The 27,649-nt window shown below is 38.4% G+C and overlaps 1 protein-coding gene and 1 long non-coding RNA gene across 5 annotated transcripts in view; both read right to left on the bottom strand.

Moving 5' to 3' along the window:
• LOC134792698 (uncharacterized) overlaps window positions 1-27,649 on the bottom strand; it is a 603,576-nt gene that overhangs the window by 439,411 nt on the left and 136,516 nt on the right. For all 4 annotated transcript variants that reach the window (XM_063763987.1, XM_063763986.1, XM_063763989.1 and 1 more), the window contains exon 2: window positions 10,260-10,665. In XM_063763987.1, coding sequence (XP_063620057.1) covers window positions 10,260-10,665 — 406 coding nt within the window. The remainder of the gene's footprint in view (window positions 1-10,259; window positions 10,666-27,649) is intronic.
• Window positions 13,678-14,066, bottom strand: LOC134793206 (uncharacterized). The gene is made up of 2 exons (XR_010144507.1): window positions 14,000-14,066; window positions 13,678-13,826 (listed from the first exon to the last, which is right to left on the bottom strand). It is a non-coding gene; the product is annotated as an uncharacterized LOC134793206 (long non-coding RNA).

Here is a 27,649-nt window from a genome sequence, read left to right as displayed (position 1 = left end):
ACTTTCCTCCTTTAGAGTTAGTGTCCAGGCTTCACATCCGTATGTTAAAATAGGTCGTATTACGGTCTTGTAAATTCGGATCTTAGTTTTTCTGCTGAGAAGCCTGGACACCAAGACTTTTAGGCAATTATATAAAAAAAACTCATATTTATTTGTTAGCCTAGGCTGTGTCCCAAGCAAAGGCCATTCTACTGTGTCCCATCCCAAGCAAAGGCATGCAATATTCTTGGCCAATCTTTCCGAATATTCATAACGTATTTGAAAATAAACCAGATTTATATTTATTTGGTGGATTGAAAAGACTATAAATCATGTACCTACGTATAAGTACATGTACTTAAACGTATGTGTACCTCACATATCCTTCCCAAGGGGCTATAAAAGTATAATTGGAACTGCACCATAATGTATCCTTAGTCGCGCCTAAATTGTTTTTGAAAGCTCAAGGCGGAGGTTTAGGGGATTCTTCATAAAGTTACTTAAGCCGGGATATACGCTAAGGTTTGTTATTTAATGGGGGAGATAGGTGGAAAAATAAATGTTGAAAATCTATTGCAGTTTCGATACAAATAGAACTAAAGTCCAACCTTAAATTTGTTTCACCAAGTTGGTTTAATATATGTTTTGCACGTTGATGCAGCGTTGATAGGATTTGTCACAAATTATTAGTAACTTTCTTAATTACATGCCATGTAATTAAGAAAGAATGTTTACAAAACTTCCCGCTAGAGGCGTTGTTCAAAATCCTATACAATTAGACATAACGCAAACGCGAACGCTCGTCACAAACTCAAATGAGTAATATGCTCTAGCCGAGACATCAAAACTCGCCAAACAAACGCAATTTACGAGATGTTTTTTAGCATACATATGTTGAGTCTACCAGACAAATAAAAACTTTTTACAAAAAAAAGCAAACCGACTTCAAAAAGGATGAAATAAAATTTTATCCTTTTTGAAGTCTATGCGTTACCAACTGATATGTTTGAAGTCGGTGCCAAGCCAAATTTTGAAGCATACCATGATTTTGGTGCGATTCGATAAGGATTGGTAGGTACCTACGTTGGATTGCCTTACACGACGACAACGAACGTACTTTCTGTAGGTACAGTCGACGTTAAAAATATGTTTACACTTTTCGCCTTATTACAAAGGAGTAAGGTGCAAAAGTGTAAATATATCTTTGACGTCGATTGTATCTAAAGCCCCCTCCAGACTATGCGCGTGAATCGCGGGCGAAGCCGCGAATGCGAGTGTGGAGTCGATTTCGCAGGTCTGCGTTCAGGACTCCAAACTCGCGTTCGCGGCTTTGCGCCGCGATTCGCGCACGAGTGTGGAGGAGGCTTAAGAACACACCTCAGAACACACGATCAAACCTTCTTGGCGCAGTCTGTACCATGTTTGTCGGCACATTAGTGGAAATCCAATGCATTTTTTTCGTCGTATTTTTTAAAGAGCATTTCTTACTAATGCTCGAACAGTCTATAGCACGCAAGTGTGAGATTGGGACTGAGTAATTTCCCGTCCCTTATCCAGAGGACTACATTTCAAAATATAAAACAATTTAAGAAATTTACCTTCTTGCCAAATTTCACCTAAAGCGGTTCAGTTGTTTAGCCTTGAAAAGGCGACAAAGAGGCAGACAAAATTACTTACACATTTGTAATAGTTATTAGTGCAGTTCTAATGGGATTTATAGCCATAAAGCTGATTATTTTGACTGGTATTGTTACTACTTGGCTTGGCACCGACTTCAAACATATCAGTTGGTAACGCATAGACTTCAAAAAGGATAAAATTTTATTTCATCCTTTTTGAAGTCGGTTTGCTTTTTTTTGTTAAAAGTTTTTATTTTTCCATTTTTAGTTTTAACGCATTGTTAAGAGCGCGACGCATGAATGAAAAACAAGATCATGTTTAACACTAAATTCGTGTACCTATTACTTTAATAAATATGTATGTAATCAGGAATTTTCTCGAGTCCGTCTGGGAAATTATAATTCCTGTCACTACTACACTAAATCCATCCTCCGCCCCGCCACTGGCCCAATCCCTCAACGCCCCGATCACTCAACCTCACAGCGCACCAACCCCTGATCCAGGAACCCCTCGACCCTGAACCAGGAATTTTCTCGAGTCCGTCTGGGAAATTATAATTCCTGTCAACTAAATCCATCCGCCCGCTCCGCCACTGACCCAATCCCTCAGCCCCCCGATCACTCAACCCCTGATCCAGGAACCCCTCGATCCTGAACCAGCAACCCTTCAACCGCCATTCCCCGACCCTTTAATCTCTGACCCCTTAACTCCTAACCCTAACCCCCGATCAGTAATAGCCTTACCAGCTTACCACGAGTTTGACATTGATATATTCGCTAGCATGTGTGTAACTTACTTCCTATGCATCTCGTTCGTACTAACCTTAGTGTGAGCGAGATGCATAAAAAGTTACATTTAGATGCATAAGACGTTAGCGAATATGTCAATGTCAAACTCGTGGTAAGGCTACAGTTGCAGTACATCAGATTGGTGGTTTTCGGAAGCAAATGCTCGAGTTACTTTAGAAAACCCCGAAATCACTTAACACGTGCCTTTAAAAATTGAGGAGTTCCCTCAATTCCTCATGGATTCCATCATCAGACTAGAACCAAAAATAATACGGAAACACCGTGGAGGTAACTTCTTCCAAACAAAAAAAGAATTACTCAAATCGGATCACAGGTGCCGGAGTAATCGGTGAACATACTTACATTTAAAGAAATCATCATCATTATCATCAAAATAATCATCATCATCAGGTCTACTTCATCAAATTAGTGGTTTTCGGGAGAAAGTGCTCGAGTTGATTAAGAAAACGCCCAAAACACCATGCATGTGCCTTTAAAAATTGAGGAGTTCCCTCAATTCCTCATGGATCCCATCCTCAGAACAGAACCAAATTAAAATGGGACCAACTCGGAGGTAGCTCCTTTCAAACAAAAAAAGAATTACTCAAATCGGACTACGGATGTCGGAATAATCGGTGAACGTACATAGAAAAAAAAAAAAAAAAAAAAATAGCCACAACCGAATACAGAACCTCCTCCTTCTATGAAATTGAAGTCGGTTAAAAATATTGACAATATGGTTGGTAAATTGAAAAATAAAGATATTTTATTAATTATTATCAAATCAACTCTATTTGTATCTCCTTGGATTTCATGGGCCTATAAATCCCGGTCTTTTGATAGGATTGCGTGGGGATATAGATTCAACACGTAGAGGCCCCTTAGAGACTTAATGTCATGTAGAACGCCTACTGGAACCCGTTCACAGGCGCAACAATAGACACCCATGAACCGGTCGCGGCAGTCATTGGGACTATTGTAGAAAAAGTGAACAGTAGGTATAGGTACCGGTCCATGGATTGAAGTTTGGGTGGACAATGAGACTGGGTTATTGCAAAGACGTCCGGGCACCTGTCATAACAATCAATTGATAAAAATCATTGAAAGGCTACGTTTTCCAGCTTCTATGAGTTCGTTCAACACTATTATTTAAAAAAAATGAAATTGAATGATAGTGGAAAACTTTATATGTTTCCAGCTATCGGAATACGATCCAAAGAAGCTTACTGTAGAAATAAACCTAGAATTTATGAGGACAATCACTATGGCTAATAACATTATTTGTAAATGCAAATCAGACCGACCTATTAAGCAGAACTAACTGCACCCGAGTTCGGCAATTTAAACGATGGTCGTGTTAGATGCATACTAATTTAGATAAGTAACTCACTTGAAAGTACAGTTGTGACTAGTGTTGTGAGTTAAAGCGTTTTCACCTTGTCCCGTCCGATATCGGATGTCAGATACCCTCTGGAGAAAAACATCTGTTAAGAAAAGCTGAATGTGTTAACTTACAGAAAACTGATAATATTGCACATATTAAATTTGACTAGCAATGATAAATACATCCAAATAATGAATGACAATAGCTCTTGTTTACACATAATTATACTAACAGCAGTTTATTTTAAATTAAAAATAAACACTAAGTAGTAAGTATGTAAACAAGAACTGGCCAAACGCACACTAAACATAATTATTACATTACCTTTTCAGCAACGGTATTTCTCAATTGTTTCAAGTTTCTAATGGCGTGTACAAAATACTTCTACTACTTATTCCCTTTTATTCGCTATCGAACTCATAGAAGCTACAAAACGTAGCCTTTCAATGTTTTTTATCAATTGATATTAAACTCTATCCAATCCACATAAAGTCGCTTTTCGCAGATGTTAGGTTTGTGAAATATCCAGTTCACGTATCTAACCACTCGCTGCTCGAAGAGTGGATGAATTAATGCGTGCACGTTACTGGGTTCTGAGGACTGCAGAAAGTACCAACTCTAATTTTCAGAGGTACCTAGTCAAAACCTAAGAATATTAAAATCTAGAAATCTAATTCCATAAATCTTAGTGATTATTCTACTTAAGGAAAGGAAGGAGGTAACCAGCACAGGTCTCCTATGTCTCTCCTCTTATGTCTCTAATGTCTATAGAACATAGATTGTATATAGAACAATTAAACTGTTACAATTTTTTTAGAACGCGAACTGTCGAGTTTCCTCTTTGTTTGAAAAAGTATTCGAGTACCAATCCACGTACGTTCGATATGTCCGACAGACCAACATAAGCGTCAAGCATTCAAGCAAGCAAGTGCGGATTGAGCATTTAACTATGCAAATGTGTTTCCGATATCGTTTAAGACCTGCGTCTGAACACTCTGAACATGTATTAGGTGAGACGCAGTGGACAGATTTGTAACAGAAGAATAAACTCATACTAAAGATTAACCAATATGTAAACAAGCCCTATGGCAAGTGTACGCGTTCATATGGGGTTATTAGATAAAAATAAATATTTGATTATCTCCGAAATGGAGTTAATAAGAATACCGGTGTCTTTGAAAAAGTAACTTAATTTAAACTCAGGAATGCACTCTTAAAAATAAAGGAGTTTAAAAAAAATCACCGTGTAGAAGGACAGTATAAAGATAAATTGAGTTTAAAAATCGGTCTCCCTAATAGGATGGTAACAAACCAGGGGTTCCCTACCTTTTTAAGAACATTATTTTACATGTTCGCCTTTAACATTCATCATCATTATCATCAATGAAGAAACACACATATAAGCGTCTCGATCTAATCGTATCATGTGACTCCCATATCCACATTTACATAACACATGGTAATTTCAGCACCTAATGTAGCATCACATGTATAACCCGAGTTTGCTTGCTAGAGTTAGACCAAGAAAAGTCTGCAGCGAATTTGATAGTCCACGCAGTGCAAGTGTCATTTTAAACGTCAAACTTCTATGAAATGATTACGTATTAATAACACTTACACTGCGTGGGCTATCAAAATCGCTGCAGATTTTTCTTGGTCTAAGTCTAATCTGTATTCTGTTCCATCGTAGTCAAATGACTCTTATTATAAATGTTACCCGAGTTTGTTAACTGCTTGCTAGAGTTAGACCAAGAAAAGTCTGCAGCGAATTTGATAGTCCACGCAGTGCAAGTGTCATTTTTAACGTCAAACTTCTATGAAATTATTACGTATTAATAACACTTGCACTGCGTGGGCTATCAAAATCGCTGCAGATTTTTCTTGGTCTAAGTCTAATCTGTATTCTGTTCCATCGTAGTCAAATGACTCTTATTATAAATGTCAAACATATGTTATTACTACGGTTTATAATCTATGTAGTGTGCCATCGCGGCCAATGATTCCTTTATTAATATTAATAGCTTGTCTGCACTTTACAGGAAGCCATTTTCAGTCCGCGGCGCCTTTAGTAAAAACTGTCTTGGCTTGCGATTGCAGAGAATTATGAAGTGGCTGGGAGTTATATACCTACTTAGCTATATATTATATAGCTAAGTATTCTCTTTGAAATCCTGCAGCGTGCAGAGTTAATAAATTGCTAATGTCAAAGAAATGCTTTTGCCGCTGTTGCAAAGTTTGGATAAAACTAGCGTTTCGAGCGTTCTTGTTGGCGAATGTAAGTACTTATAAGGTCCATGGGGGTAACTTTGAAAACGGGGTGATTTTGAATAGGTATCATCAATATCTACTAAACCAGAAGGGCTTCAGATTTTGGCAACACTGACGCTACTTCTGATGCAACGCTTATCAAGGTATCTTGTGCTTACTGTTGCTATTTTTACCTACTACCACAAAATAAATAATAGTACTACCGTACAGAAAGGAAACTTCCTACAAAACCGAAGTTTGACAGCGGTTCAGGGTCGAATCATGATCACGCTGTCCCTTTCTAATATATGGCACTATCGCTTAAATGCACAAGAGTTTGCCCCGTGTACAAAAACAAGGGCGAAAAAACATCGGTCGATAACTACAGACCTATATCGATAGTACCCAGTATCTCCAAAATTATCGAGTCAATTATATCACAGTGTTTAATAAACCACCTTGAAACAGACTTACTGACTGACAGACAGTTCGCCTATCGTAAAGGCATGTCCACCACCACAGCAGCCTTTAGTATGATCGATAACATATCATCGGCAATCGACGACAAGTACAAAGTAGCCGGCATATTTTGTGACTTGTCGAAAGCTTTCGATGTGATCAACCACGATCTTTTAATGAAAAAGTTGGCATGCTATGGACTGCAGGGAAGGGGATATGAGCTTTTAAAATCTTTCCTAGAAGACCGAACCCAGACGGTAGAGGTAATGACCGGTGGAAGAAGAATGCGGTCGGGGAGAGGCAGCGTGACAGTAGGGATTCCGCAGGGATCAGCATTAGGAAACACCCTTTTCCTTGCATTTATAAACGACCTACCATCCACCATAAAGGAAGGAGAAATCACTTTGTTTGCTGACGATACGACAGTAGTAGTTAAAGCACGCACGTATGATGAATTAAACCAAAAAATAAATATAATATGCGGTCAGCTGCAAACGTGGTTTTCGACAAACGGTTTGATACTCAACATGAACAAATCAAACGTAATGCTGTTCTCTGGCAGGTGCGTCTCGGGCGTGAACATTCAGTGTCCAATACCGATGAGTGACAAGTGTAGGTTCCTAGGTTTCACGCTAGACCCTACTTTAAATTGGAAACACCATGTGGACTCGTTGTGCGACAGGCTTGGTAGTGCAGTGTTCGCACTACGTAAACTAAAGCCGTTGATTTCCCGTGATGCGCTGAGGCAAGCATACTTCTCCCATTTCCACTCGCTTATGACTTATGGTGTTATTCTGTGGGGCAACTCAACTGATGCTGAGAGAGTGTTACGTATGCAAAAACGGGCGTTGCGGACAATGCTCGGTCTTAATCAGAGACAGTCCTGCAAAACCTTGTTTTCTGAACACCAAATAATGACACACTACTCTCAGTATCTTTTCGAGGTAATTATGTACACACGAAGAAACCTAGGACAGTATAAGCGAGTGGAAGTGATAGGTAAGTGCCTACGTAGTACGGGTAAACTCCGGACAGTGCCGCGTCGCACATTACTGCAAGCAAAAAACGCACGAGTCATAGGGCCGACATACTATGAACACCTACCTGTCGACTTGAAAAAGGAGACTAATGAGGAAACATTTAGACGCAGACTGAAGAGCCTTTTGTTGGAAAAGGAACTTTACTCCGTAAAAGAATATATACAGATAATTAAATAAATATTAGATACTTGACATTGATGCGTACTATACAGTACTAGATCTATTTAAAAATTGTTTTTATTATGTTATATTATTTTAGACTTAGTATTAATTTTAATTTTTTATTGACATCATTTTCTATGATTTGTACTTTCTAGTACTGAAACTGATTTAATTTTTCTATTGACATTGTTTTATTTTTATTTTTATATTTTTTACTATTGTGACATTTTGACGTTTTTAATTTATTTCGATTTGAATTCTTTTTGATTTGTTATGTACTAATTTTATTTTATTTTATGTTTTGATGTTCGGTTCTAATTCTTATTATTATTCTGAAAAACGATCATCATACGACAAGTAGTACAAGCTGAAATGTATGTATATTTTACCTGTATGAAAATTGTATATTGAGATAAATAAACTAAACTAAACTAAACTATCCCTTTCGGCTATTTAGGGTTGTCAAAATTTAAGGCATTATCCTATCTGTGGTCGTGCACGCAAAGGGATGTCAAGTTGTGCCAACCCTAATAATTTCTCGGAGCAATGCTGAGCCGAACGGAGCCGAGTTTGCCCGAAGCGAGGAGTTTCGCACCCCTGCTACTACTACACATATAATAAGTAAATGACTTAATAAAAGGCAAGTGCTATTTTTACCCTTATATGTACAAAGGTAAATCATTGCAGGATCTTTTTAGGGTTCCGTACCCAAAGGGTAAAACGGGACCCTATTACTAAGACTTCGCTGTCCGTCCGTCCGTCTGTCCGTCCGTCCGTCCGTCCGTCCGTCCGTCCGTCCGTCTGTCACCAGGCTGTATCTCACGAACCGTGTAGACAGTTGAAATTTTCACAGATGATGTATTTCTGTTGCCGCTATAACAACAAATACTAAAAACAGAATAAAATAAAGATTTAAATGGGGCTCCCATACAACAAACGTGATTTTTGACCAAAGTTAAGCAACGTCGGGAGTGGTCAGTACTTGGATGGGTGACCGTTTTTTTTTTGCTTTTTTTTTGTTTTTTTTTTTATATGGTACGGAACCCTTCGTGCGCGAGTCCGACTCGCACTTGCCCGAATTTTTTTATTTTATTTTAATAATCACTGTTTATTTCTAGACCAATCTATTTCAAGCTCATCATAATACAGTCAGCAGCAGGTCCTAAGCGGGCGACGAGGTGTTAAAAATGATCTTGACGCGACTTTATTGTTAAGAGAATAAGAGCGTGTCAAGGTAATTTTGAACACCTCGCCCGCTTAGCAACTTCTGCTGCTGACTGTACATTATCATTAACATTACCAAAAGTATTTATTCTGTGCCAAAAGCTATCCCTATAAATATTTTGCAATATGTATAGGTATCTATATTTTTCGTTTCAATACATTACCTATGATATTTATGATATTATGGACGTTATTCATTATTCATTAATCATTAAACGATTGTCAACTTTTACTTGATAATCGTTTGTCCTTGTCTGTCATTTGTTTGTTTTAAATTTGTTTGTTATAAAATATAAATTATAAAGGGATAAAAAACAAAGGTTTTCTAAGTTTTATGTATAAGGGGGTAAAAGTTTTAACCACTTGCAAAGTGCGGTTTCGGTGGCACACGCTTTTCCCTTTTAACGAGAAATAGTCCCCAGTGTATATTTATACCTCGTTTTCCCTAAAAGATTAAACTGTAAACGTATACGAACCAACAAAAAGTTTTCGAGGTTTTCAAAGATTCTTCGATAAGGGTGAACAGCAAGTGTTGAAGATTTGTTCAAATTGAAATGTGATCCCTTAGCTTCGGGAGAATATTATCTGTGGAAACTTTTGAAAACTTTGAAAAAGCTATCGAATATTGAAGGAAGATTTTTTCTAAAAGTGTTTGCGGAACACTAGAAGTTTTCTTATTAAATGTTGTTTTAGGTTTTTGCTTGCTTTAAAAAGTATAGCCGGTCCAAAGTTGCTCGTAGATATTATCGAAACCTTATATTGTCGATTCAGTTTAGTCGTTTAGGACGAGTTGTTTTTTTTGGACATTCATTGCTGACTGTACTTACTTTAAAGCGGCTACCTTACATCTAAACAAGACATAGTGATGGTACTGGTGCTCGACGCGGTCCCAGTACATGTCATCATGAAACTTAAGTCATTGTTAATAGAGGTGACAGCAGAGTGTCATCTATTGGGCATTAGGATGTCGAGCACTAATACGGCTAGTACCAGTACAACAATGACTATCACAACAACTGCACACGGCACAGACTTAATTCGTGTTGAATTGTCATTTTAGTCTATAAAAGTGTTTTATAATTATATCATTGCATTCATTGCCTTATCAATGTTATCATCTATTCACTACACCTTGTAAAACAAAGTCCTGCCGCGTCTGTCTGTTTGTGTGTTGGTATGTTCGCGATAAACTCAAAAACTGAAAGGATTTTCATGCGGTTTTCACCTATAAATAGAGTGATTCTTGAAGGTTTAGGTGTATAATTTGTTAACCCGTGCGAAGCCGGGGCGGGTCGCTAGTCATCTATAAGATAATTTAACCATCAAAACACATAAATTGCAAACAGCGCCACCTACCTTATCCCCATCGAACTTCTCAGTCGGCTCGTCATATATCCGCTCTCGTTTCTCTCGCGACCCGCGCCTCGCCACCGGCGTCTGCGGGGGCGACACTAGCGCCACACTATTCCTAGCGCTCCCTGACGGGGACTTTATGAACTCAATCTTCCCTCCTTCGACACAAATGTTCGGTGTGAGCGGATACATAGGGGACATAGCTACGTTCGTGTTAGCTAGATGGTTGTAACTGTAGTCCTCTAGAGGGAGCGCTTTAGGTTTTCTCTTGTAAGTCGAGTCGTAGGCGAGGACTTGAGTTTTTTCTTCAGGGTGGACTTGGCGAACCTTTCCGGGGGGGCGGTCGGGAGGCTCGGGGGATATGTTGCCTTCTGCTTCGGGGCTTTCATTTCTGTCGGCGTTTGATGTTCTGCAACAAAATAAGAAGTAAAATAAGTTTTTGCCAAAAATAGCAAAAAGAGTAACATTCAGGTGGGCCGGACCCTTGTTGGCCAACCACGTGACATGAAATAAACTACAAATATAAATGTAGAATTCCATAACTAAAACAATTTTGGAGCATAATTCTTCATTAAGTCAAAGAGAATTTGATTAAGTCAAATTAAGCTACAAAAAAGCGCCTCTGTTTTGTAGCTGAATTTTCCTGTAATGTAACTCAATTTCAGCGCTAACTCAACACCGTTTACACGATAACCCAAGAGATGGCGTCACAAGCACCACTAACGCTATTTCTGCCAATTTTTATGAAATATCTTCTAAAGTACCTCTAATTTTGGGTCAAAAAGTACCTTATCATATTTAAATAAGCTTGCTTAATGTATTGACACGCTTTGCGCTACAGTTTTCGCAATATTTTTCTCATTTTCCATACAAAATAAGCACATGTCCTACAACGCGCTTGTAACATTTTTCAACCGCTTCGTATATATACTTTTCAGCAGCCTCATTCCTTCGGAGGTGTGTTCTTTAGTGTGATGCCACCACTGTCCGTATAGATCGCTACTAGTTAGAAGATCTACAACAGCTCGTGACGTCACGCGCTAGTTGCTGGCCGTCCCTGTAACGTGCGCCGCGGACGCTCGCCCGCGCGGCTGCGACGCCCGGCGGCGCATGTTCCTCGGGCGGCCTTTACGCGGTATTAGTTACACGTTAGCTTAGCTCCGGTTTAATTAAGAGCACTTCCATGACCTATGGCGGCGAGGTACCCTCGAATGCCAGTTTTTTGGCCAAGCACAACTGTTTCCAGCTCGTGACTTCACGCGCTAGTTGCTGGCCGTCCCTGTAACGTGCGCCGCGGACGCTCGCCCGCGCGGCTGCGACGCCCGGCGGCGCATGTTCCTCGGGCGGCCTTTACGCGGTATTAGTTACACGTTAGCTTAGCTCCGGTTTAATTAAGAGCACTTCCATGACCTATGGCGGCGAGGTACCCTCGAATGCCAGTTTTTTGGCCAAGCACAACTGTTTCCAGCTCGTGACTTCACGCGCTAGTTGCTGGCCGTCCCTGTAACGTGCGCCGCGGACGCTCGCCCGCGCGGCTGCGACGCCCGGCGGCGCATGTTCCTCGGGCGGCCTTTACGCGGTATTAGTTACACGTTAGCTTAGCTCCGGTTTAATTAAGAGCACTTCCATGACCTATGGCGGCGAGGTACCCTCGAATGCCAGTTTTTTGGCCAAGCACAACTGTTTCCAGCTCGTGACTTCACGCGCTAGTTGCTGGCCGTCCCTGTAACGTGCGCCGCGGACGCTCGCCCGCGCGGCTGCGACGCCCGGCGGCGCATGTTCCTCGGGCGGCCTTTACGCGGTATTAGTTACACGTTAGCTTAGCTCCGGTTTAATTAAGAGCACTTCCATGACCTATGGCGGCGAGGTACCCTCGAATGCCAGTTTTTTGGCCAAGCACATCTGTTTCCAGCTCGTAACTTCACGCGCTAGTTGCTGGCCGTCCCTGTAACGTGCGCCGCGGACGCTCGCCCGCGCGGCTGCGACGCCCGGCGGCGTATGTTCCTCGGGCGGCCTTTACGCGGTATTAGTTACACGATAGCTTAGCTCCGGTTTAATTAAGAGCACTTCCATGACCTATGGCGGCGAGGTACCCTCGAATGCCAGTTTTTTGGCACAGCACAACTTTTTCATACTATTTTTTTATAAAACGCGCCATCTACTTCAGCTGTCTAACCCAAATGCTTTATTTTCTTATAAAAAGCGCTATCTGCTTTAGCTGTCAAACTGAAAGACTCCATTTTTATATTAAAAAGCGCCATCTACTTCAGCCGTAAAAGCTAGACTTTCGCATTTATGTTATAAGTAGGAAAAGTAGGGAAGTAGAGATTTACGAAGTAGGTATGTACCTACCTACTTACATTTACTTATACTCAAAACTAGCTAAGCTAAAGTGTTATACTTATTTATAACCGATGGGACGGCGCCGCAGTCATGTACACAACACATACAATTGTCCACAATCCCACGCTAACCAAACGTGTACAGAATCCTAACATTTTGAGGATTCTTATGATAAAATCTTACAAAAATAATTTAGAACTTTATCACAATACAAACAACCTTCACATCTCTACTCTGACTTTGGGTGGCATTTCGTAATTGGGTATGAAAAGGTTGTAAGTAGCGTGTAGTAATCGAGTATGACAAGGTTCTAAGACTTCTAAGTAGCGTACATTAGTGTTATCAGAGAGATCTGGCTACTGTTATGAGCTTCCTTATCTAACAACCTGTTGACAAATGTATTAAGGTAGCTGCTTGGTTGAAAAAACTGTTTGTTACACAGTTCTCAGTTGTTTTTTGTAGAAAGGGTCTTTTTAGGGTTCCGTACCCAAAGGGTAAAAACGGACCCTATTACTAAGACTATGCTGTCCGTCTGTCTGTCACCAGGCTGTATCTCATGAACCGTGATAGCTAGGCATTTGAAATGATAACAGATGTTGTATTTTTGTTGCCGCTATAACAACAAATACTAAAAACAGAACATAATTAATATTTCATCGGGGCTCCCATACAACAAACGTGATTTTTTTTTGCCGTGTTTTGCGTATTGGTACGGAACCATTCATGCGCGAGTCCGACTCGCTCTTGGCCGGTGTTTTTATACTATGCTGCATACAAGATTCCTGTCTGATAAGAGTGATAAGATAAAAATTTAATAAATATCACACGCGCATTATTAACGAAATTTACAAAAAAAATAAAGATTGTTTTGTTGAGATCCGTATCTGGCCTACACTACCTAGCTATTAAATATCTCCCTAGCCTATAGGTACTTATCGTTATCTGTGTATTTTTTTAAGCAGATTTTTTTAGGATTGTGCAGTGGTAATGAGGCTTTAATATAAACGTCGGCCAAGAACATATAAAAACTATTAGACGGATTTGGTAGTTTTTTTATGTAATAAGAAGCAAACGAGCAGACGAGCTGCCTGATGGGAAGTGGTCATCGCCGCCCATGGGCATAAGCAACATCAGAGGAGCCACTTATGCGTTGCCAACCTTTGAGAGCCCTAAATACCTGCTTCTTGAAGAACCCCATGTCATAGCGGAAGAGAAACACCTCAAAAGCTCTTTTGCTTTTGTTTGTCTTTCATCGTTTCTGTCCTACTCATTTCCTCAAAGGTTAACTGGAAGAGATCCCATACAGGGATAAGTATGCCTATGTTGTATTTAATTCACTCTGTAGCTCTTCTGTGTACAATAAAGTATATACATACAGTCATACATACATACATACATACAAAAGGTAGCTCATTCCACAACTTGCACGTTCTGGGCAAAAACGAGCGAGATGTCCGCTTGTTCTTGAATCTTGGTTTGCCATAAATTACCACCATTAGGTACCATAAATTATTAAAATTAAAAAAAAACTTCTACCTCCTCTTCAGATGTGATCCAAGTTTACTTAGGCACTTAATTCTAATTAGATCCTCGTAAGTGCTTAGCATAAACAAGAGCCATAAACGTCGGCTTCCACTTATATTTACGGTCCTTATCATTAAGTTATCACCTGTGAGTTGTAAAACTTAAGCAGCTATTTACTTATTGCTACAGTGAACGAACTAAGAGTGAAGTTATACTGTACTTTACAGACAGAAAGACATACCTCCTTATTCATAAAACTTTACGGGACTGACTGAGTTAAATTATGTACCCCTTTCTTACAAACACATAAGTCAAAATGACAGATAAGGACAAACGATTATTAACTAATTGAGGTTTGTATCATCATCATCTGAGGCATTACAGCCGCGGGTGGGCCTTAGCCTGGTCAAGCAAGTCTCTCCAGTCCGATCTGTTTGTGGCCTTCCTTCTCCAAGTTTTCACTCCTAAGATCCTGATGTCCTGGTATACGCCATCCAACCATCTGAGCTTGGGCCTGCCTTTACCTCTGCGGCCCTCCGGTCGGCCTTCTAGAAGACGCTTGGGTACTTTGGCTTCGTTCATTCGTATCACGTGCGCAGAGTTTCGCGTAATATTCCTTATTGTATAGGCAGCTATGTTCTTGTTACTCTTAAGCCTTTTACCGATACAATTCCAAAGGTCGTCTCTCGCCAGCAAACGGGTTAACTTTTAATAGAGTTCCCAACTTGGTGCCTTCAGTATTTATGCATTAAATAGTTTAACCAATATCAAACTCGGCAAGGAAATGCAGTTTAAGAGTTAAAAACTCACGTTGACTCTTGTTGAAGTTTCAGTAAAGTTAAGCTATGTCAAGTTGTTTATTATGTTGAAGGTTTTTACTAGAATAAACTGAATTTAAAGTTCTAAACAGAATTTAAATAAGTAAGCAGTTACAGTTTCGTGCAGTGGAATTGGGTGAAGCTTAATTGGATTGGGTTGGGCGGGACATGTTGCCAGGCAGAGTGATGGCAGGTGGACCAAATGTTGACGGATTGGTGGCCGCTTTTGGATGAAAGAAGCGCCTGGCGTCCGTTGGCTCGTTGGGTTTGGGTGGATGACGTCCGAAAAATCGAAGGCATGGCTTCGGCCAAACTTAGCTCCGCTCGGCTCAGCATTGCTCCGACTCCGAGCAATTATTAGCGTTGACACAACTTGACGTCCCTTTGCGTGCACGACCACAGATAAGATAATGGCTTGAATTTTGACAACCTTAAAAATATCCGAAAGGAATTGTGCCACACATTAGAAAGGGACACCATGATTCGACCCTGAGCCGCTGTCAAACTTCGGTTTTGTAGGAAGTTTCCTTTCTGTAGGGTAGTACTAACTATTATTTATTCTGTGTCGCAGGGCACTTTTGGATGAGACTGGCCCAGGAGCGGAATAAGTGGCGTACACGAAGAGAGGCCTATGCTCAGCAGTGGGCGACTGAAGGCTAAAATGATGATGATGCAGTGGAATTGAGAGCTATACTTCCGTGTATTGAATTTTAAAATAAAGTAACATTGGAGAAATTCACTGCCTCGGGCAACATTCGAAATCGCGTCCTTTCGAGCCACCGAAAGTTTATCTTTAGTTTAGACCGCGTAGTTTAATAATTTAACTCAATATGACTTGGAACTTCGATGTTATTATGAATTAGACCTCTTTCGTTCTACTATTGTGAAACATACCTGATATTGTGTGATGAACACTAATATTTGTTCCTGAGTCATGGTTGTTTTCTATGTATATAAGTATGTATTTATCTATACAAGTATGTATATCGTCGCCTAGTACCCATAGTACAAGCTTTGCTTAGTTTGGGGCTAGGTTTGATCCGTGTAAGATGTCCCCTAATATTTATTTATTTATTTATTTATTTATTTTATACCTAACATAATTATTTTTGTACGTTATACTAGGTATATTTCGAACCTACTTTGAAAAAATCTCGTATCTCACACTCAAACTTTAAACCAGGAAGAAAAAATCAGCGATGAATGATCCTATACATAGTTACTCACTACAGAGCGCTGCTGGCCTACCGGTAAGAGCGTGCGACTTTCAATCTGGAGGTCGCGGATTCGAACTCCGGCACGTACCAATGAGTTTTTCGGAACTTATGTACGAAATGTCATTTGATATTTACCAGTCGCTTTTCGGTGAAGGAAAACATCGTGAGGAAACCGGACTAATCCCACAAAGCCTAGTTTACCCTCTGGGTTGGAAGGTCAGATGGTAGTCGCTTTCGTAAAAACTAGTGCCAATTCTCAGGATTAGTTGTCAAGCGGACCCCAGGCTCCCATGAGCCGTGGTAAAATGCCGGGATAACGCGAGGAAGATGAAGATGGATGAGGTATATTTGTGAAAATTATTTAGGAAGTTATACCTTAACTTTTGACATTGGAATACGTTGAACATCAACGTTGTAGTTTTATTTTGTAACTTTTTCCTTATCCAGACTTTCTCGTCGCTCAGCGACAATATTTTTTCGAATTCCGTAGATTAATTTACAATGTGCTCGATAGTCGTGTGAGGCACGAAATCTGTGATTTTTTTCAAATAACTAACTGTATTTGTATTTCTTATCGTCCTAAAAAGAAAATGAAACAAGAAAAGACAAATAAGCGACTAAACGTTCACCAAAAGAAACTAATTCTTTTCAAACACTCAGATACTAAAGCCCTACTTAAATAAAAAACTTTTCAGCCTATCTAAAGCTTAAGCGCCAAATTATACGAAGCTTCTGAGACAGATAAGTATACTAGGCAACTAAGTATCCAAACACAAACACTGCAGTACAGTAAAATCAAACTGTAACGTCAATGGCGTAAGGTCGAATTTTAATAAAACTAGAGCGGGGCATTTTGTAGCCGATTGTATACGCTTCTCGAAATTTCACGATGTTTCGTTATTCTTATCTTTTAGACTTGAATACAGTTTGATGTTGTTCATATTTTATTGAGGACTCTCAGATAAGTTTTATGACGAATCTGTTAAGTGTCTACAAAATTAATGCTAAGGCTTGTGGAAATTCTATAATAAGAGCAACTTACATGTTATTGAAATCATGTTGCTCGGTAAGAAATTCAGAATTTACTCACCCGGCCTCATTGAATTATTATTACTACGTATAGAAAAGGCACAGAGAACCAGTACGGCTACCACCAGTTTTGACATTGACATAACGCTCACGTTTACGTAACTTACTTTCTATGCATCTCGCTCGTACTCGCATATGCGAGCAATAGTGGAAGCGAGATGTACAGAAAGTAAATTACGTGGACGTGAGCGTTATGTCAATGTTAAAACTGATGGTAGAGGCTCGGTATTTTGCGCCATGAGTTGTTGTTATGACAACAAACCATAGAAGCGGAGCGTGAATCTCGTGACCTGAACGCGTAAGCGCCGTGAACTTTTATGGCGCTTACAACGTTATGGTCGCGTGGTACAGGTTGTGATTGCGACAATTTCATTGTTTGGTATGGCTTCTCTATACATATAGTATATGTACAAACTCGATGCCCGGCCTATTAGTTACATCTACCAAAGACAATTAATTATCTTTGCCTCTACATGCCTCTACCTGATAGCTATACCTACCTCTAACTATATCGCTTTTGCTTATTCGAGCAATAGAGAGAAATAGACGAACGAATGAAGTGGTAAAAGTGTATTTTTGTGTTAAAAATATTTCCTATCCTATAGGAAAAGTCAGGAACTTTTTTACATAATTATACCTCTTAAATCATAATGTAGTGATCACATTTGATAAACACGACACGGTAACAACATAAATTACATTTTCAAACACACATTAATATGGCATTCCCAAATTTACGATTATTAAACCTAATAAATGACCAGATACATTCATCAAAATGAATCATAAAGTTTACAACATAAAGTAGCCGACGTTACACGATTTCACACGACATTTCGTAAGAGACGTATTAATTTAGTGTATCAACAAATATTGTATGTATTTTCAACCTTATTATATATTAAAGAAGATTTACGAAGTCTTTGATGCATTAAATCCGTGATTTATAGTGTTAAAATCATCATTCCGTTCCTATACAAAAGAGCGTAAGTGATTTTGATATACGAATGTACATAATACCTACTTTGCTTCTCTGGCGATAGGTAAAAGGTAGTAAGCGCCGCAAGCTATGACGGCACATAAGACTGTTTGGATAAAGAATTTGGCAAGCTTTGATGTAAAGCAAGACAGATGGGCTTTTAGTTGAATTCGGTAACTGTTAATCAAGTTAATCGTGTAGACGGAAATCCGTTGTTTCGATTAGTTGCGTAATCTAACGAAGTAAAATAAAAAATATTAAAAAAGGTATATACACGGTGTGGCCTGTAACACGAGCAAAGAATTAAAACATAGATTATACTCCTCAAACGGTGACACTTTTGTTCAACAACTTTTAAAAATTATGAAGTATTTAGACTCCCTATTTTTCATACAAAATAAATATTATCTTCAATGGACGCCATCGCCACGCCATATTATTGTGATTGACGTTGCTTGTCACGCCTTAAACATAACAAAATTCGCAATACATTGCGTATTAGAATAAACTTTAAAGTGTAATAAAAATCAAACCACAAGTTAGTTTTAAAAGTCGGTGAACAAATGTTGGTCAGTATGAGGAGTACAGCCTACAGTTTAATTTTTTGCTCATGTTACAGGCCACACCCGGTATAATAAGAGTTGTAAGTAACATATTAAGAAAATTCAAGCTAGAGTCAGACCAAGCTAACTCGGCAGCGATTTTAATAGCGCAGCACAGACTGTGCAAGTGTTATTTTATTTTAAACGTCATAATTTCATAGAAGTTTGATATAAGTATGTAGGTATTTCGAAAAAGTTCGTTATAAGATTACTTTAGTTTAAAAATAAAAACCTTAAAATCAAGCTCTTTCGCCTTATGCCAACACAACGCAACAAATAAAAAAAAAGTTCAATAAATAGGGAAAATATTTGTTGTATGCTACACTATAGATAGTGTATGAAAATAAATAAGTAGGTACCTAGGTACAGAGTCTTAGAAAAATAAAATACGACTTTTCCAAAGTATTCCGGCGATTTCTATATTCGTCCGCTCGACGGGAAGGAAGCACTTTACAAAACAAATATAACCGAAAATACAAGCCACAAACCAAATTAAACTTTATTGCTTCGAAATAAAGCACAGAATAGCTGTAGTAAATCGGTTGTAACATAATGCCTTCCATTTGTCTTGAACATAATTTGGGCACTGTGTCTTTTTGACGTTTTTGGGGCGACTACTGAAATTGTGAACTTGGAAAAAAGTTTTCGATTTTTGTAACATCTTACGTAAAAGTCTACAAGTGTGTTTAATTTTCCCCTTACGCGGTTCTTAGTGTATCAGCTAAAAAAAGACCTATAAAAAAAAAATCGGCATAAGGTATAATTCTACAAGCTTAGTTCTTTGAGCACCTACCAGTAAGTATGTAATGTAATTAACTAATTACATACATCATAATAATGCCTTCAACTATCAATTTGAATATCTGGAAATTCTGTTTTACATTTCTTCATACTTAACAGAAATTGAAGAAATAACTAATGATGTTATTTCTTATTTTATCTTAGGTTATGTAGTCATGCAGTAGCATAGAGTAACTCCATACATCAGTTTTCTTACCAAAACGCGCGTTATTTAGTCGACATCTAGCGTCAAGTAGCGGAATTTATCAGTACTGCTAGTTGACAATAGATGTCGCGACAAACAAAAACTCCAATTTTCAGCTAATATTATAACCGGATTAACTGGAAATCTATTTTCTACTCCTTCTGCTTTTAATATTAGTTGTAAATTGTTTTAGAGTCTGTGCGGAAAGAAAAGAGTCGTAGAATGTATTGGGCCCCATACATTCCACGACTCTTCTCTTTCCGCACAGACTCTAGTATGTGTGTAGCTTTCAAATAGAGCTCGACGGCTAATCCTATTATTCTCTATTATACCTATTGTTCAGTAAAACCGCTCGTGCCACGTGCCACAACCTCCTGCATAAAAAATACGTACTTCGGTTACTGAGTGCCGGCGAGTCGAACGCTACAGAACCAGTCTAAAATGTGTCATCGAGATCCGTAACAAAGACGCATTATCGGAGAGTGCACCTACACTGGTTTTTTGAGCGTTGGACTAGCCCGCGCTCAGGTGCCAAATAGAATAATTAAGACCCTTTTTTGCAAGTAAGTATTAGCACGTGCGGTTTTACTTGACAATAGGATTAGCCGTAGAGCTCTATTTGAAAGCTACACACTATAGCTAGTACATTTTTCGTCAGTAGCGACACTTGTGACATCTGGCGTCAAGTAGGGGCACTACGAAATAACGCGCGTTTTGGTAAGAAAACTGATGTACGGAGTTACCACTCTTTCTTTACTTATATTTTATATTACTCTATGGCAGTAGTGAATTTCCACAGGTGACACGTAAGGCGCGTGGCGAGATCAAAGCGTGTCAAAGTCACGTCAGAATGCGCTATTTGCGACTGTCGTGTCATTTGAGCTGAGCGAAATGTATTCACGGGATATATGTAGAAAATAAAGAGAATGAGCGCGTGAAATTCGAAATACCAATCATATTTAAAACCAAACTAAATTAATTAACCGACATTAACAATAGCTAGAAACTAGTCCCCTTATTCATAAAACTTTACGGGTCTGATTTAGTTAAATTATGTTTTTTCCCTTTCTTACAAATACATAAATCAAAATGACAGATAAGGACAAAAGATTCATAGCTAATTTAGACCAGTAACGCGTTTATGAATAACGCCATAGATGTTTTAATGAAAAAAACAGTAGGTAACTCCATATAACCAACTAAGCAAGCCTAAGCTTATTCGAGCTTAGTGAATAATCTTCATATTTTTATTTTTTTACACTCCGCAATAAGCTTTCTTTTACCTTCTTAATTCAACTTTTCTGCCATTTTTTAAGGTACAGTTAGTTCAGGTTTTCATATTTTTAGCTTTTGTGCAAATTTATAATAAAAATATATGTATTTTAGGACTTGTTCGTGACTTTTTCAATCGAGCGAAAGCCGTTTGATCAGGTTGCGAATTGATGAAGTAAGTAGAGAAAGGCCACAAGTTTGCTATTCATATTTTTTGGCAACCATATTCTTCTTCTTCTACTTAGCGTTATCCCGGCCTTTGCCAGAGTCCGCTTTCCTATTTGCTTTCCTTCACTTTGCGCGATCCTGGGTGTCGTCTCCTGTGAGACCGTTTACGCTCATATGTGCTTTCACGACATCGAGCCATCGCTTTTTTGGGCTGCCTTGGCAACCATATGAACGCCATATTGAAAGCGCTACGATTTTTCAAAAACTCTGATGGCTAAACCCGTCGCTTAACCACATTACTCATATTTTTTGAATGAATAATGCTCCATTAAATAACATTCTCATACTTATAGAGTCAAAAGTTACAAATGCAGTTGAACTGAGTTCAACGAGCCGTTATCTGCCTCACATTTACAAATTGTCGTAAATAAGGTTAGTTTCGTATTAAGATAAGATGTTTTTAATGTAAGGATACCTGCAGTTATCGCTACCGTACGATAAGTGCATTGTGACTTGTGACAAGTTATGGTGAAGTAACACCATTATATTGATGTTTAGCTAAGTGCAGGTTGCTATTAAAAATAGGTGTCTCAATTTAATAAAGTCTATAGTTGAAGGAAGAATAGAAAAAAAGAGAGGCAGAGGAAACCCGAGACATGCGTTTTAGGACCAGAGAGAAAATCAACGTAGTGTATCACCCGGGACCTTAAATTACGCCCAGAACCCGGGTATGTCCTTAAACTGCGTCCAAGTCCACCGGTGGATGGGCAGCAGCATCCCTTAAGTATGGTAAATCATACTGCGATCGCCAACCCGCCTGCCAAGCGTGGCGATTCTGGCATTTAACCCCCAGTATGATAAGATCCCTGGGGGAGGCCTGTGTCCAGCAGTGGACGTCTGATATGATGATGATGATGACGTATCAGGAGCTGAAAACAGTGGCAGAGAGAAGAACGGGATGGCGGTTACTCCACCGACAAGAGCCATGCAGGCTCTTAAGAATTATGATGATGATTTTACTTACAACTAGTATGCCAGAATTTATGTCAGTGTACGATCGGATGTCAACTGCAGCTGCCACGTCATTGCGCGACTGGCGACGGCGGCAACCATCGGTGGGAAAGAAAGGTCCGATCGCTGTCTCTCGCACCAACCTATGGTTGCCGCCGCCGCCGTCTCCAGTCGCGCAATGTCGTAGCCAAGCAGTTACTGTTGCGGAGTCGTTGTCGCCGAAGATGAACCTGTACCTACCTGTCAGTATATTCTTGATAATATGAGTAGATACCTATAGGTACTACTTATAGTATAAAAGCATCCGTCTATCACGTACCTACTTTTGCCGGCTATCACATTGCAAATTTACCTGAAAAGATAAAAAATAATATTTAGTAAAAATTGCTCAAAAATATTTCAAAATGTTCATGCAATTTTGTACTTAAAAAGACACGGAAAACGTAACATTAACATTAAGAAAAACAACTTGTTGAATTAATTTAATTATAAAGGAAATCACATTTAACCGAAGCCTTGGACAAGTCGGACAACTTAAAAACCCCGTCACCGGATACCCTTTAACCATCCTATTCATTACCGTGTATAAATAGAACTTTAATCGTCTCCGCTTCGTCCCTTAATCGTACTCACACCCTACGTAACGATAACGACATAATGATAATAATAGGTTATTATAAGGAGTTGAGACACTTGTTTTGTGAGTTGATACACTTGTTTAAGAAACTTGGTAAAATGCTTCTTACTTGCTCAGTCCTGCTTGTAAGTTCAAAGTACCAAAAGAAGAATGATATGTAAGTAGCGTAAGTAGGTAAGAAAGAAAACCGCACAAGTGCAAGTTGAACCTCGCGCACGAAGGGTTCCGTATCATTACTCAAAAACGGCTAAAAAAATCACGTTTGTTGTATGAGAGTCCCATTAAATATTTATTGTATTCTGTTTTTTAGTATTTTGTTGTTATAGCGGCAACAGAAATACATCATCTGTGAAAATTTCAACTGCTAAGCTATCACGGTTCATGAGATACAGCCTGGTGACAGACAGACGGACAGACGGACAGTGGAGTCTTAGTAATAGGGGCCCGTTTTTCAACCATTGGGTACGGAACCCTAAAAATCAAGCGTGAGCGAATTTCGACTCTTTAACAGTTCGCATTAAAAAAAGAGATTTTTACTACTATATAACAAAAAAACAACTACGATCATTTTGCAATCTTAATTGCACATAAAGGTGTTCAATGCAAATGCCACCTTTGCCGCCACATCGCAACATTGTAATTTCAGCAGACAAGCGATAACATTTCAACTTTATCGCCACTATAGTAACAACTTTATAGAACTGGGCCCCATGTTCCTATTGGAACACTAATGGCCGCCTTTGGTAACCAGTGTAGGGCCGTTTTCAACGTTAAACGAATCAAAAATATTTCATAAAATAATTTGATTTGTTCCCTATTCCTTCCCGGTCTAACGGCGATTTGTAAAGATGTTTTACGTCAGGTACCTAATCCGGAATATTTAACGTTAATCAAGCACTATACGCAAAACTAATAACAGCTATATGAATGCTTAATTTGAGTAATGAGGATTAATTCATTAATATAATACGGAAATCATTTAATAGAAATGTTAATAACAACAGGTAATCCACCTAAAAGAGATTTATTTTACAGGCCTAAACGCAAGTCCAACTTCTTAAAAGTGGGAAAAATATTAAATAGAGGGAAAATATGTATATTTTTATATTTATAAAAAAATCCTACAATATATACAGTGACCTGCAATAATATGTTACTCTTCGAAGGCCGCAAAAATGTGTCGATGTGTAACGTAATATTATTGTAGGTGACTATACTAATAAACTTATTATGACTTTAATGCTTTTTAAGCGCCCAATACTCGGTAAGTTGTTGAAATGTATGCCCAGACCTCGATAAGGCGACGCAATCCAAATTCTATTAAAACACAGCCAAGTTCTAAAATTACGCAACGAAGCCAATACCAAAGGCAACCAGAATCGACTACCGACAATTTATTATGAAATTCAGACAATTTTAGATTAAATCTAAACCATAACTCGTGGTATAGTAATCTGGTATTAAATTATAATAACGTAGATTATGAGTTTAGCCGACCTGGGCAGCCTAAAATTAGCATAGCCTAGATATGATTCACGCCGACGGCCAAATAAGATAGATTGCGGTGTTAGGATGTTATATAATTGGATAATATGGATTAAGTATAGTAATTTGTTATCTAATATTTATAGAACTAGATAATTACTAAATTACATGATAAGATTTAATATTTAGGTCTTTGTAAATGGCAATATTATTCCAAAAATAAAACATACCTGATATGTAGAAATTTGCATGTGCCTTAAAATTTTAAATCTATGAATAAATAACCATTTACTTGCCTACTTGCAAAATACTTTTGTTTAATTATAATTTACAAAAAGTGCCTTTAAAATTGCACTGTAAGTAGGTACATACTTACTTTTGAAAAAGTCAACTTTACTTTGATAGTTTGTATTTTGTTACACATTTTTGTACAAAAAGAAACACAAAACATGCAAAAACACACATCATTAGTACAAAGGCGAACTTATCCCTTTCAGGGATGTCTTCCAGTCAACCTTTGAGCAATTGAGAGAGAATTGGAGAACGGTAGACATAAAAGCGGTACTAAACGGCATAAAAATAAAATATTCTATTGTATTTTGCGAAAACTGTTTTTTATTTTTGTTGTATGGTATCATGTTTAAATGGGTCTCTATTATTTCCCAAGAAGTTTTAAGTCATAATGTATTGTTTATTTTCGTTAGTCATAGTTTATTTGGTTCAGAAACGCGTCACTTTCAGGATTACCATAAAACAAACCTAACCTAACCTATAAATAGGATAACCTTATGAAAATCCTGAATTGTTAACGGTTTCAGTTTTATGGCTAATGATAATAATTATGACAAACAATACATTATGACTTAAAACTTCATGGGAAACAAAGGGTCTGTTTAAATCGTTTAAATACCATCCTAATTTAATTTACTTACTAACTTGGCGATCGCTCTCCCTGCCATATTACCTAACGACTTCATAAACCTCACACAAAGCTGTCAATCCAACGAGACCTCAACAATACCTGACCTTACGGGACTCGAAGGGCCTAGTTGACCCTACGTCTGTCAAATAGGGTCTTTAAGGTTGTGAAATATCTAGTACCTAAGGCGGTTCTCAAACTTTTGTGAAATATGTTCCGGGCGTATTTTCTCGAAGTCAAAGTTAAGTCAAAATATTATTTTAATGTTGATTGTCTTCAGTTAGCGCGATAGAGTTAGACCAAGATAAGTCTGCAACGATTGTGATAGCACACTCAGTGCAAGTGTTGTTTTAAATGTCACACTTCTATCTTCTTGGTCTAACTCTATCGCCCTTAAATAATTAAGTATATAATATATGGATGGACCATACACAATTACACAAACGCAAACTTTTGTTAAAATGATCGACAATAAGCCAAAAAGTAAAAGTTTTGATCCAAATACACAGTTTTTAAAACGCAGTTTCAAAATTGTTAGCGAAGTCTGAGAAGTAGGAGAAAGTTAGAGAGATGAACACATTTTGAGAATAGCTGGTTTAGGAGCTTATAGCTTTAAACATTAACAGTCAGATAAAAGTTTATTTAGACGAATACTATTTCGAAATAGAAATATTGTGATAACTACAGCAGATATTCTCTATTTTCATTGAGTGCTTGTTTTTTCTGACTCATGCGAAACAACCTACGAATACGGAATACCTAATGTTGTAGTTTCATCATTTATCAACTGTGATGAGTGAAGTCGGGATTGCCCCGAAGGGACTTAAATCTGCTTAATAAAAAACTAAATTCTGACTCTACTACACGTTTATTATCCATATCTTAATGGCTATTTATTCGGCTCGATTCGGGAAATGAATTAGAGACTCACTAGATATGAAATAGTAAAGATATGTGACGTTCCACTGCAAAAGGTACCTTATGGCGGCTGGCGCCGCGATTCGGGAAATGAATTAGAGATTCACTAGATATGAAATAGTGAAGATATGTGACGTTCCACGAAAAAGGTACCTTATGGTGGCTGGCGCTTACGTCAAATAGCGCCGCAATAATATTGGAGCGGCGTTAATAATAGCGTAAGCGCCAACCGCCATAAGGTACCTTTACCCGTGGGACGCGTCACATATCTTTACTATATCGTATTTAGTTAATCTCTAATTCATTTCCCGAATCGCGCAGATTATCTAAATAAAATCACTTACATTTCGGTGCAAAGCAGAGCTGCCCTAATAGAATCTTAGTAGAATGTGGAATGTGGAGAAGTTGATGTCAATGTGGATGTGGAGATGTTGATTTGTGTCTCCTAACGTTATTCATTCTTTGATGATTATATATTATTCATAAAGGTTCCTTATGATTATTACAAAGACTAGCACAATATTAATAAGAATAATAAGTGCCACTTAGTACTGAACACACTTTGAAAACAGCTAAATTGCCCACTTGACCTATAAGTAATTTAAAAATCAAAGCCAAATTTGGTCAGTATCAAACCACCAATTAAACAAATTGACTAACTCAAACTAATGGCTAAGTCATTTAAAAGTATCAAAAACGATTACACTTAACCAATTGAAAAAGGTCTTAAGTGCCCATGAAACGTACCATCGCCAACACTTATTGTTAACTGACAGATCGTAAACCTTATTACAAGAGGCATACGGTCCACCCATGGGCAGTTTAAGTGTTGCTACTTTAAGCCTTTTCTGATTGGTACTAGTCTAGTCTAGTGAATGCATCTTGTTATTCACATGGCTTAAGCAAAACCAAGGTAAGCGTGATCCCTGATAAAGCACAGTTGATATAGACGTCAGGGTTCAACTTATGATGGTTTCTTTGAATAAATAAAGCAATGGGGATAGGAAGATACATGCACTTATTAAGTCGCTGCACAGCGCAACGGAAGTGCACTGATTGCGATTAAGAATGGTGGTAAAAATAATTTAGCGCTCTAGTATGTTTTGGTTGGCGCAGTTTTGATACTTGTCATGTAAAAAATAAGTGTTCGGTGAGCAAAATTTTGTACGGAACACTAAAAACCTGAGGCATTCCAGCAAAATGTCGGGTATACGAAGCTATTTTTTTACACTTTTAATAAACCTAAGAAGCCGATATTTGGTATGATAACGTTTGATAGCTTAATTTTCACTCATAATTTTAAATACATAATAAATGTAAGAGCACGCGATAAGCCCCGTTTAATTTTTTAAAATAACGAGATTTATGCATGTTGAAATTGTTTGTCGCTCCTGTTGCATTCGGCAGACATGTCCTGCCAAGTCCC

This window comes from Cydia splendana, chromosome 8 (assembly GCF_910591565.1).
Source record: "Cydia splendana chromosome 8, ilCydSple1.2, whole genome shotgun sequence".
Taxonomy (NCBI): domain Eukaryota; kingdom Metazoa; phylum Arthropoda; class Insecta; order Lepidoptera; family Tortricidae; genus Cydia; species Cydia splendana.
The sequence above is the reverse complement of the archived record's forward strand: the minus strand, read 5'-3'. Positions and strand labels throughout refer to the sequence as shown.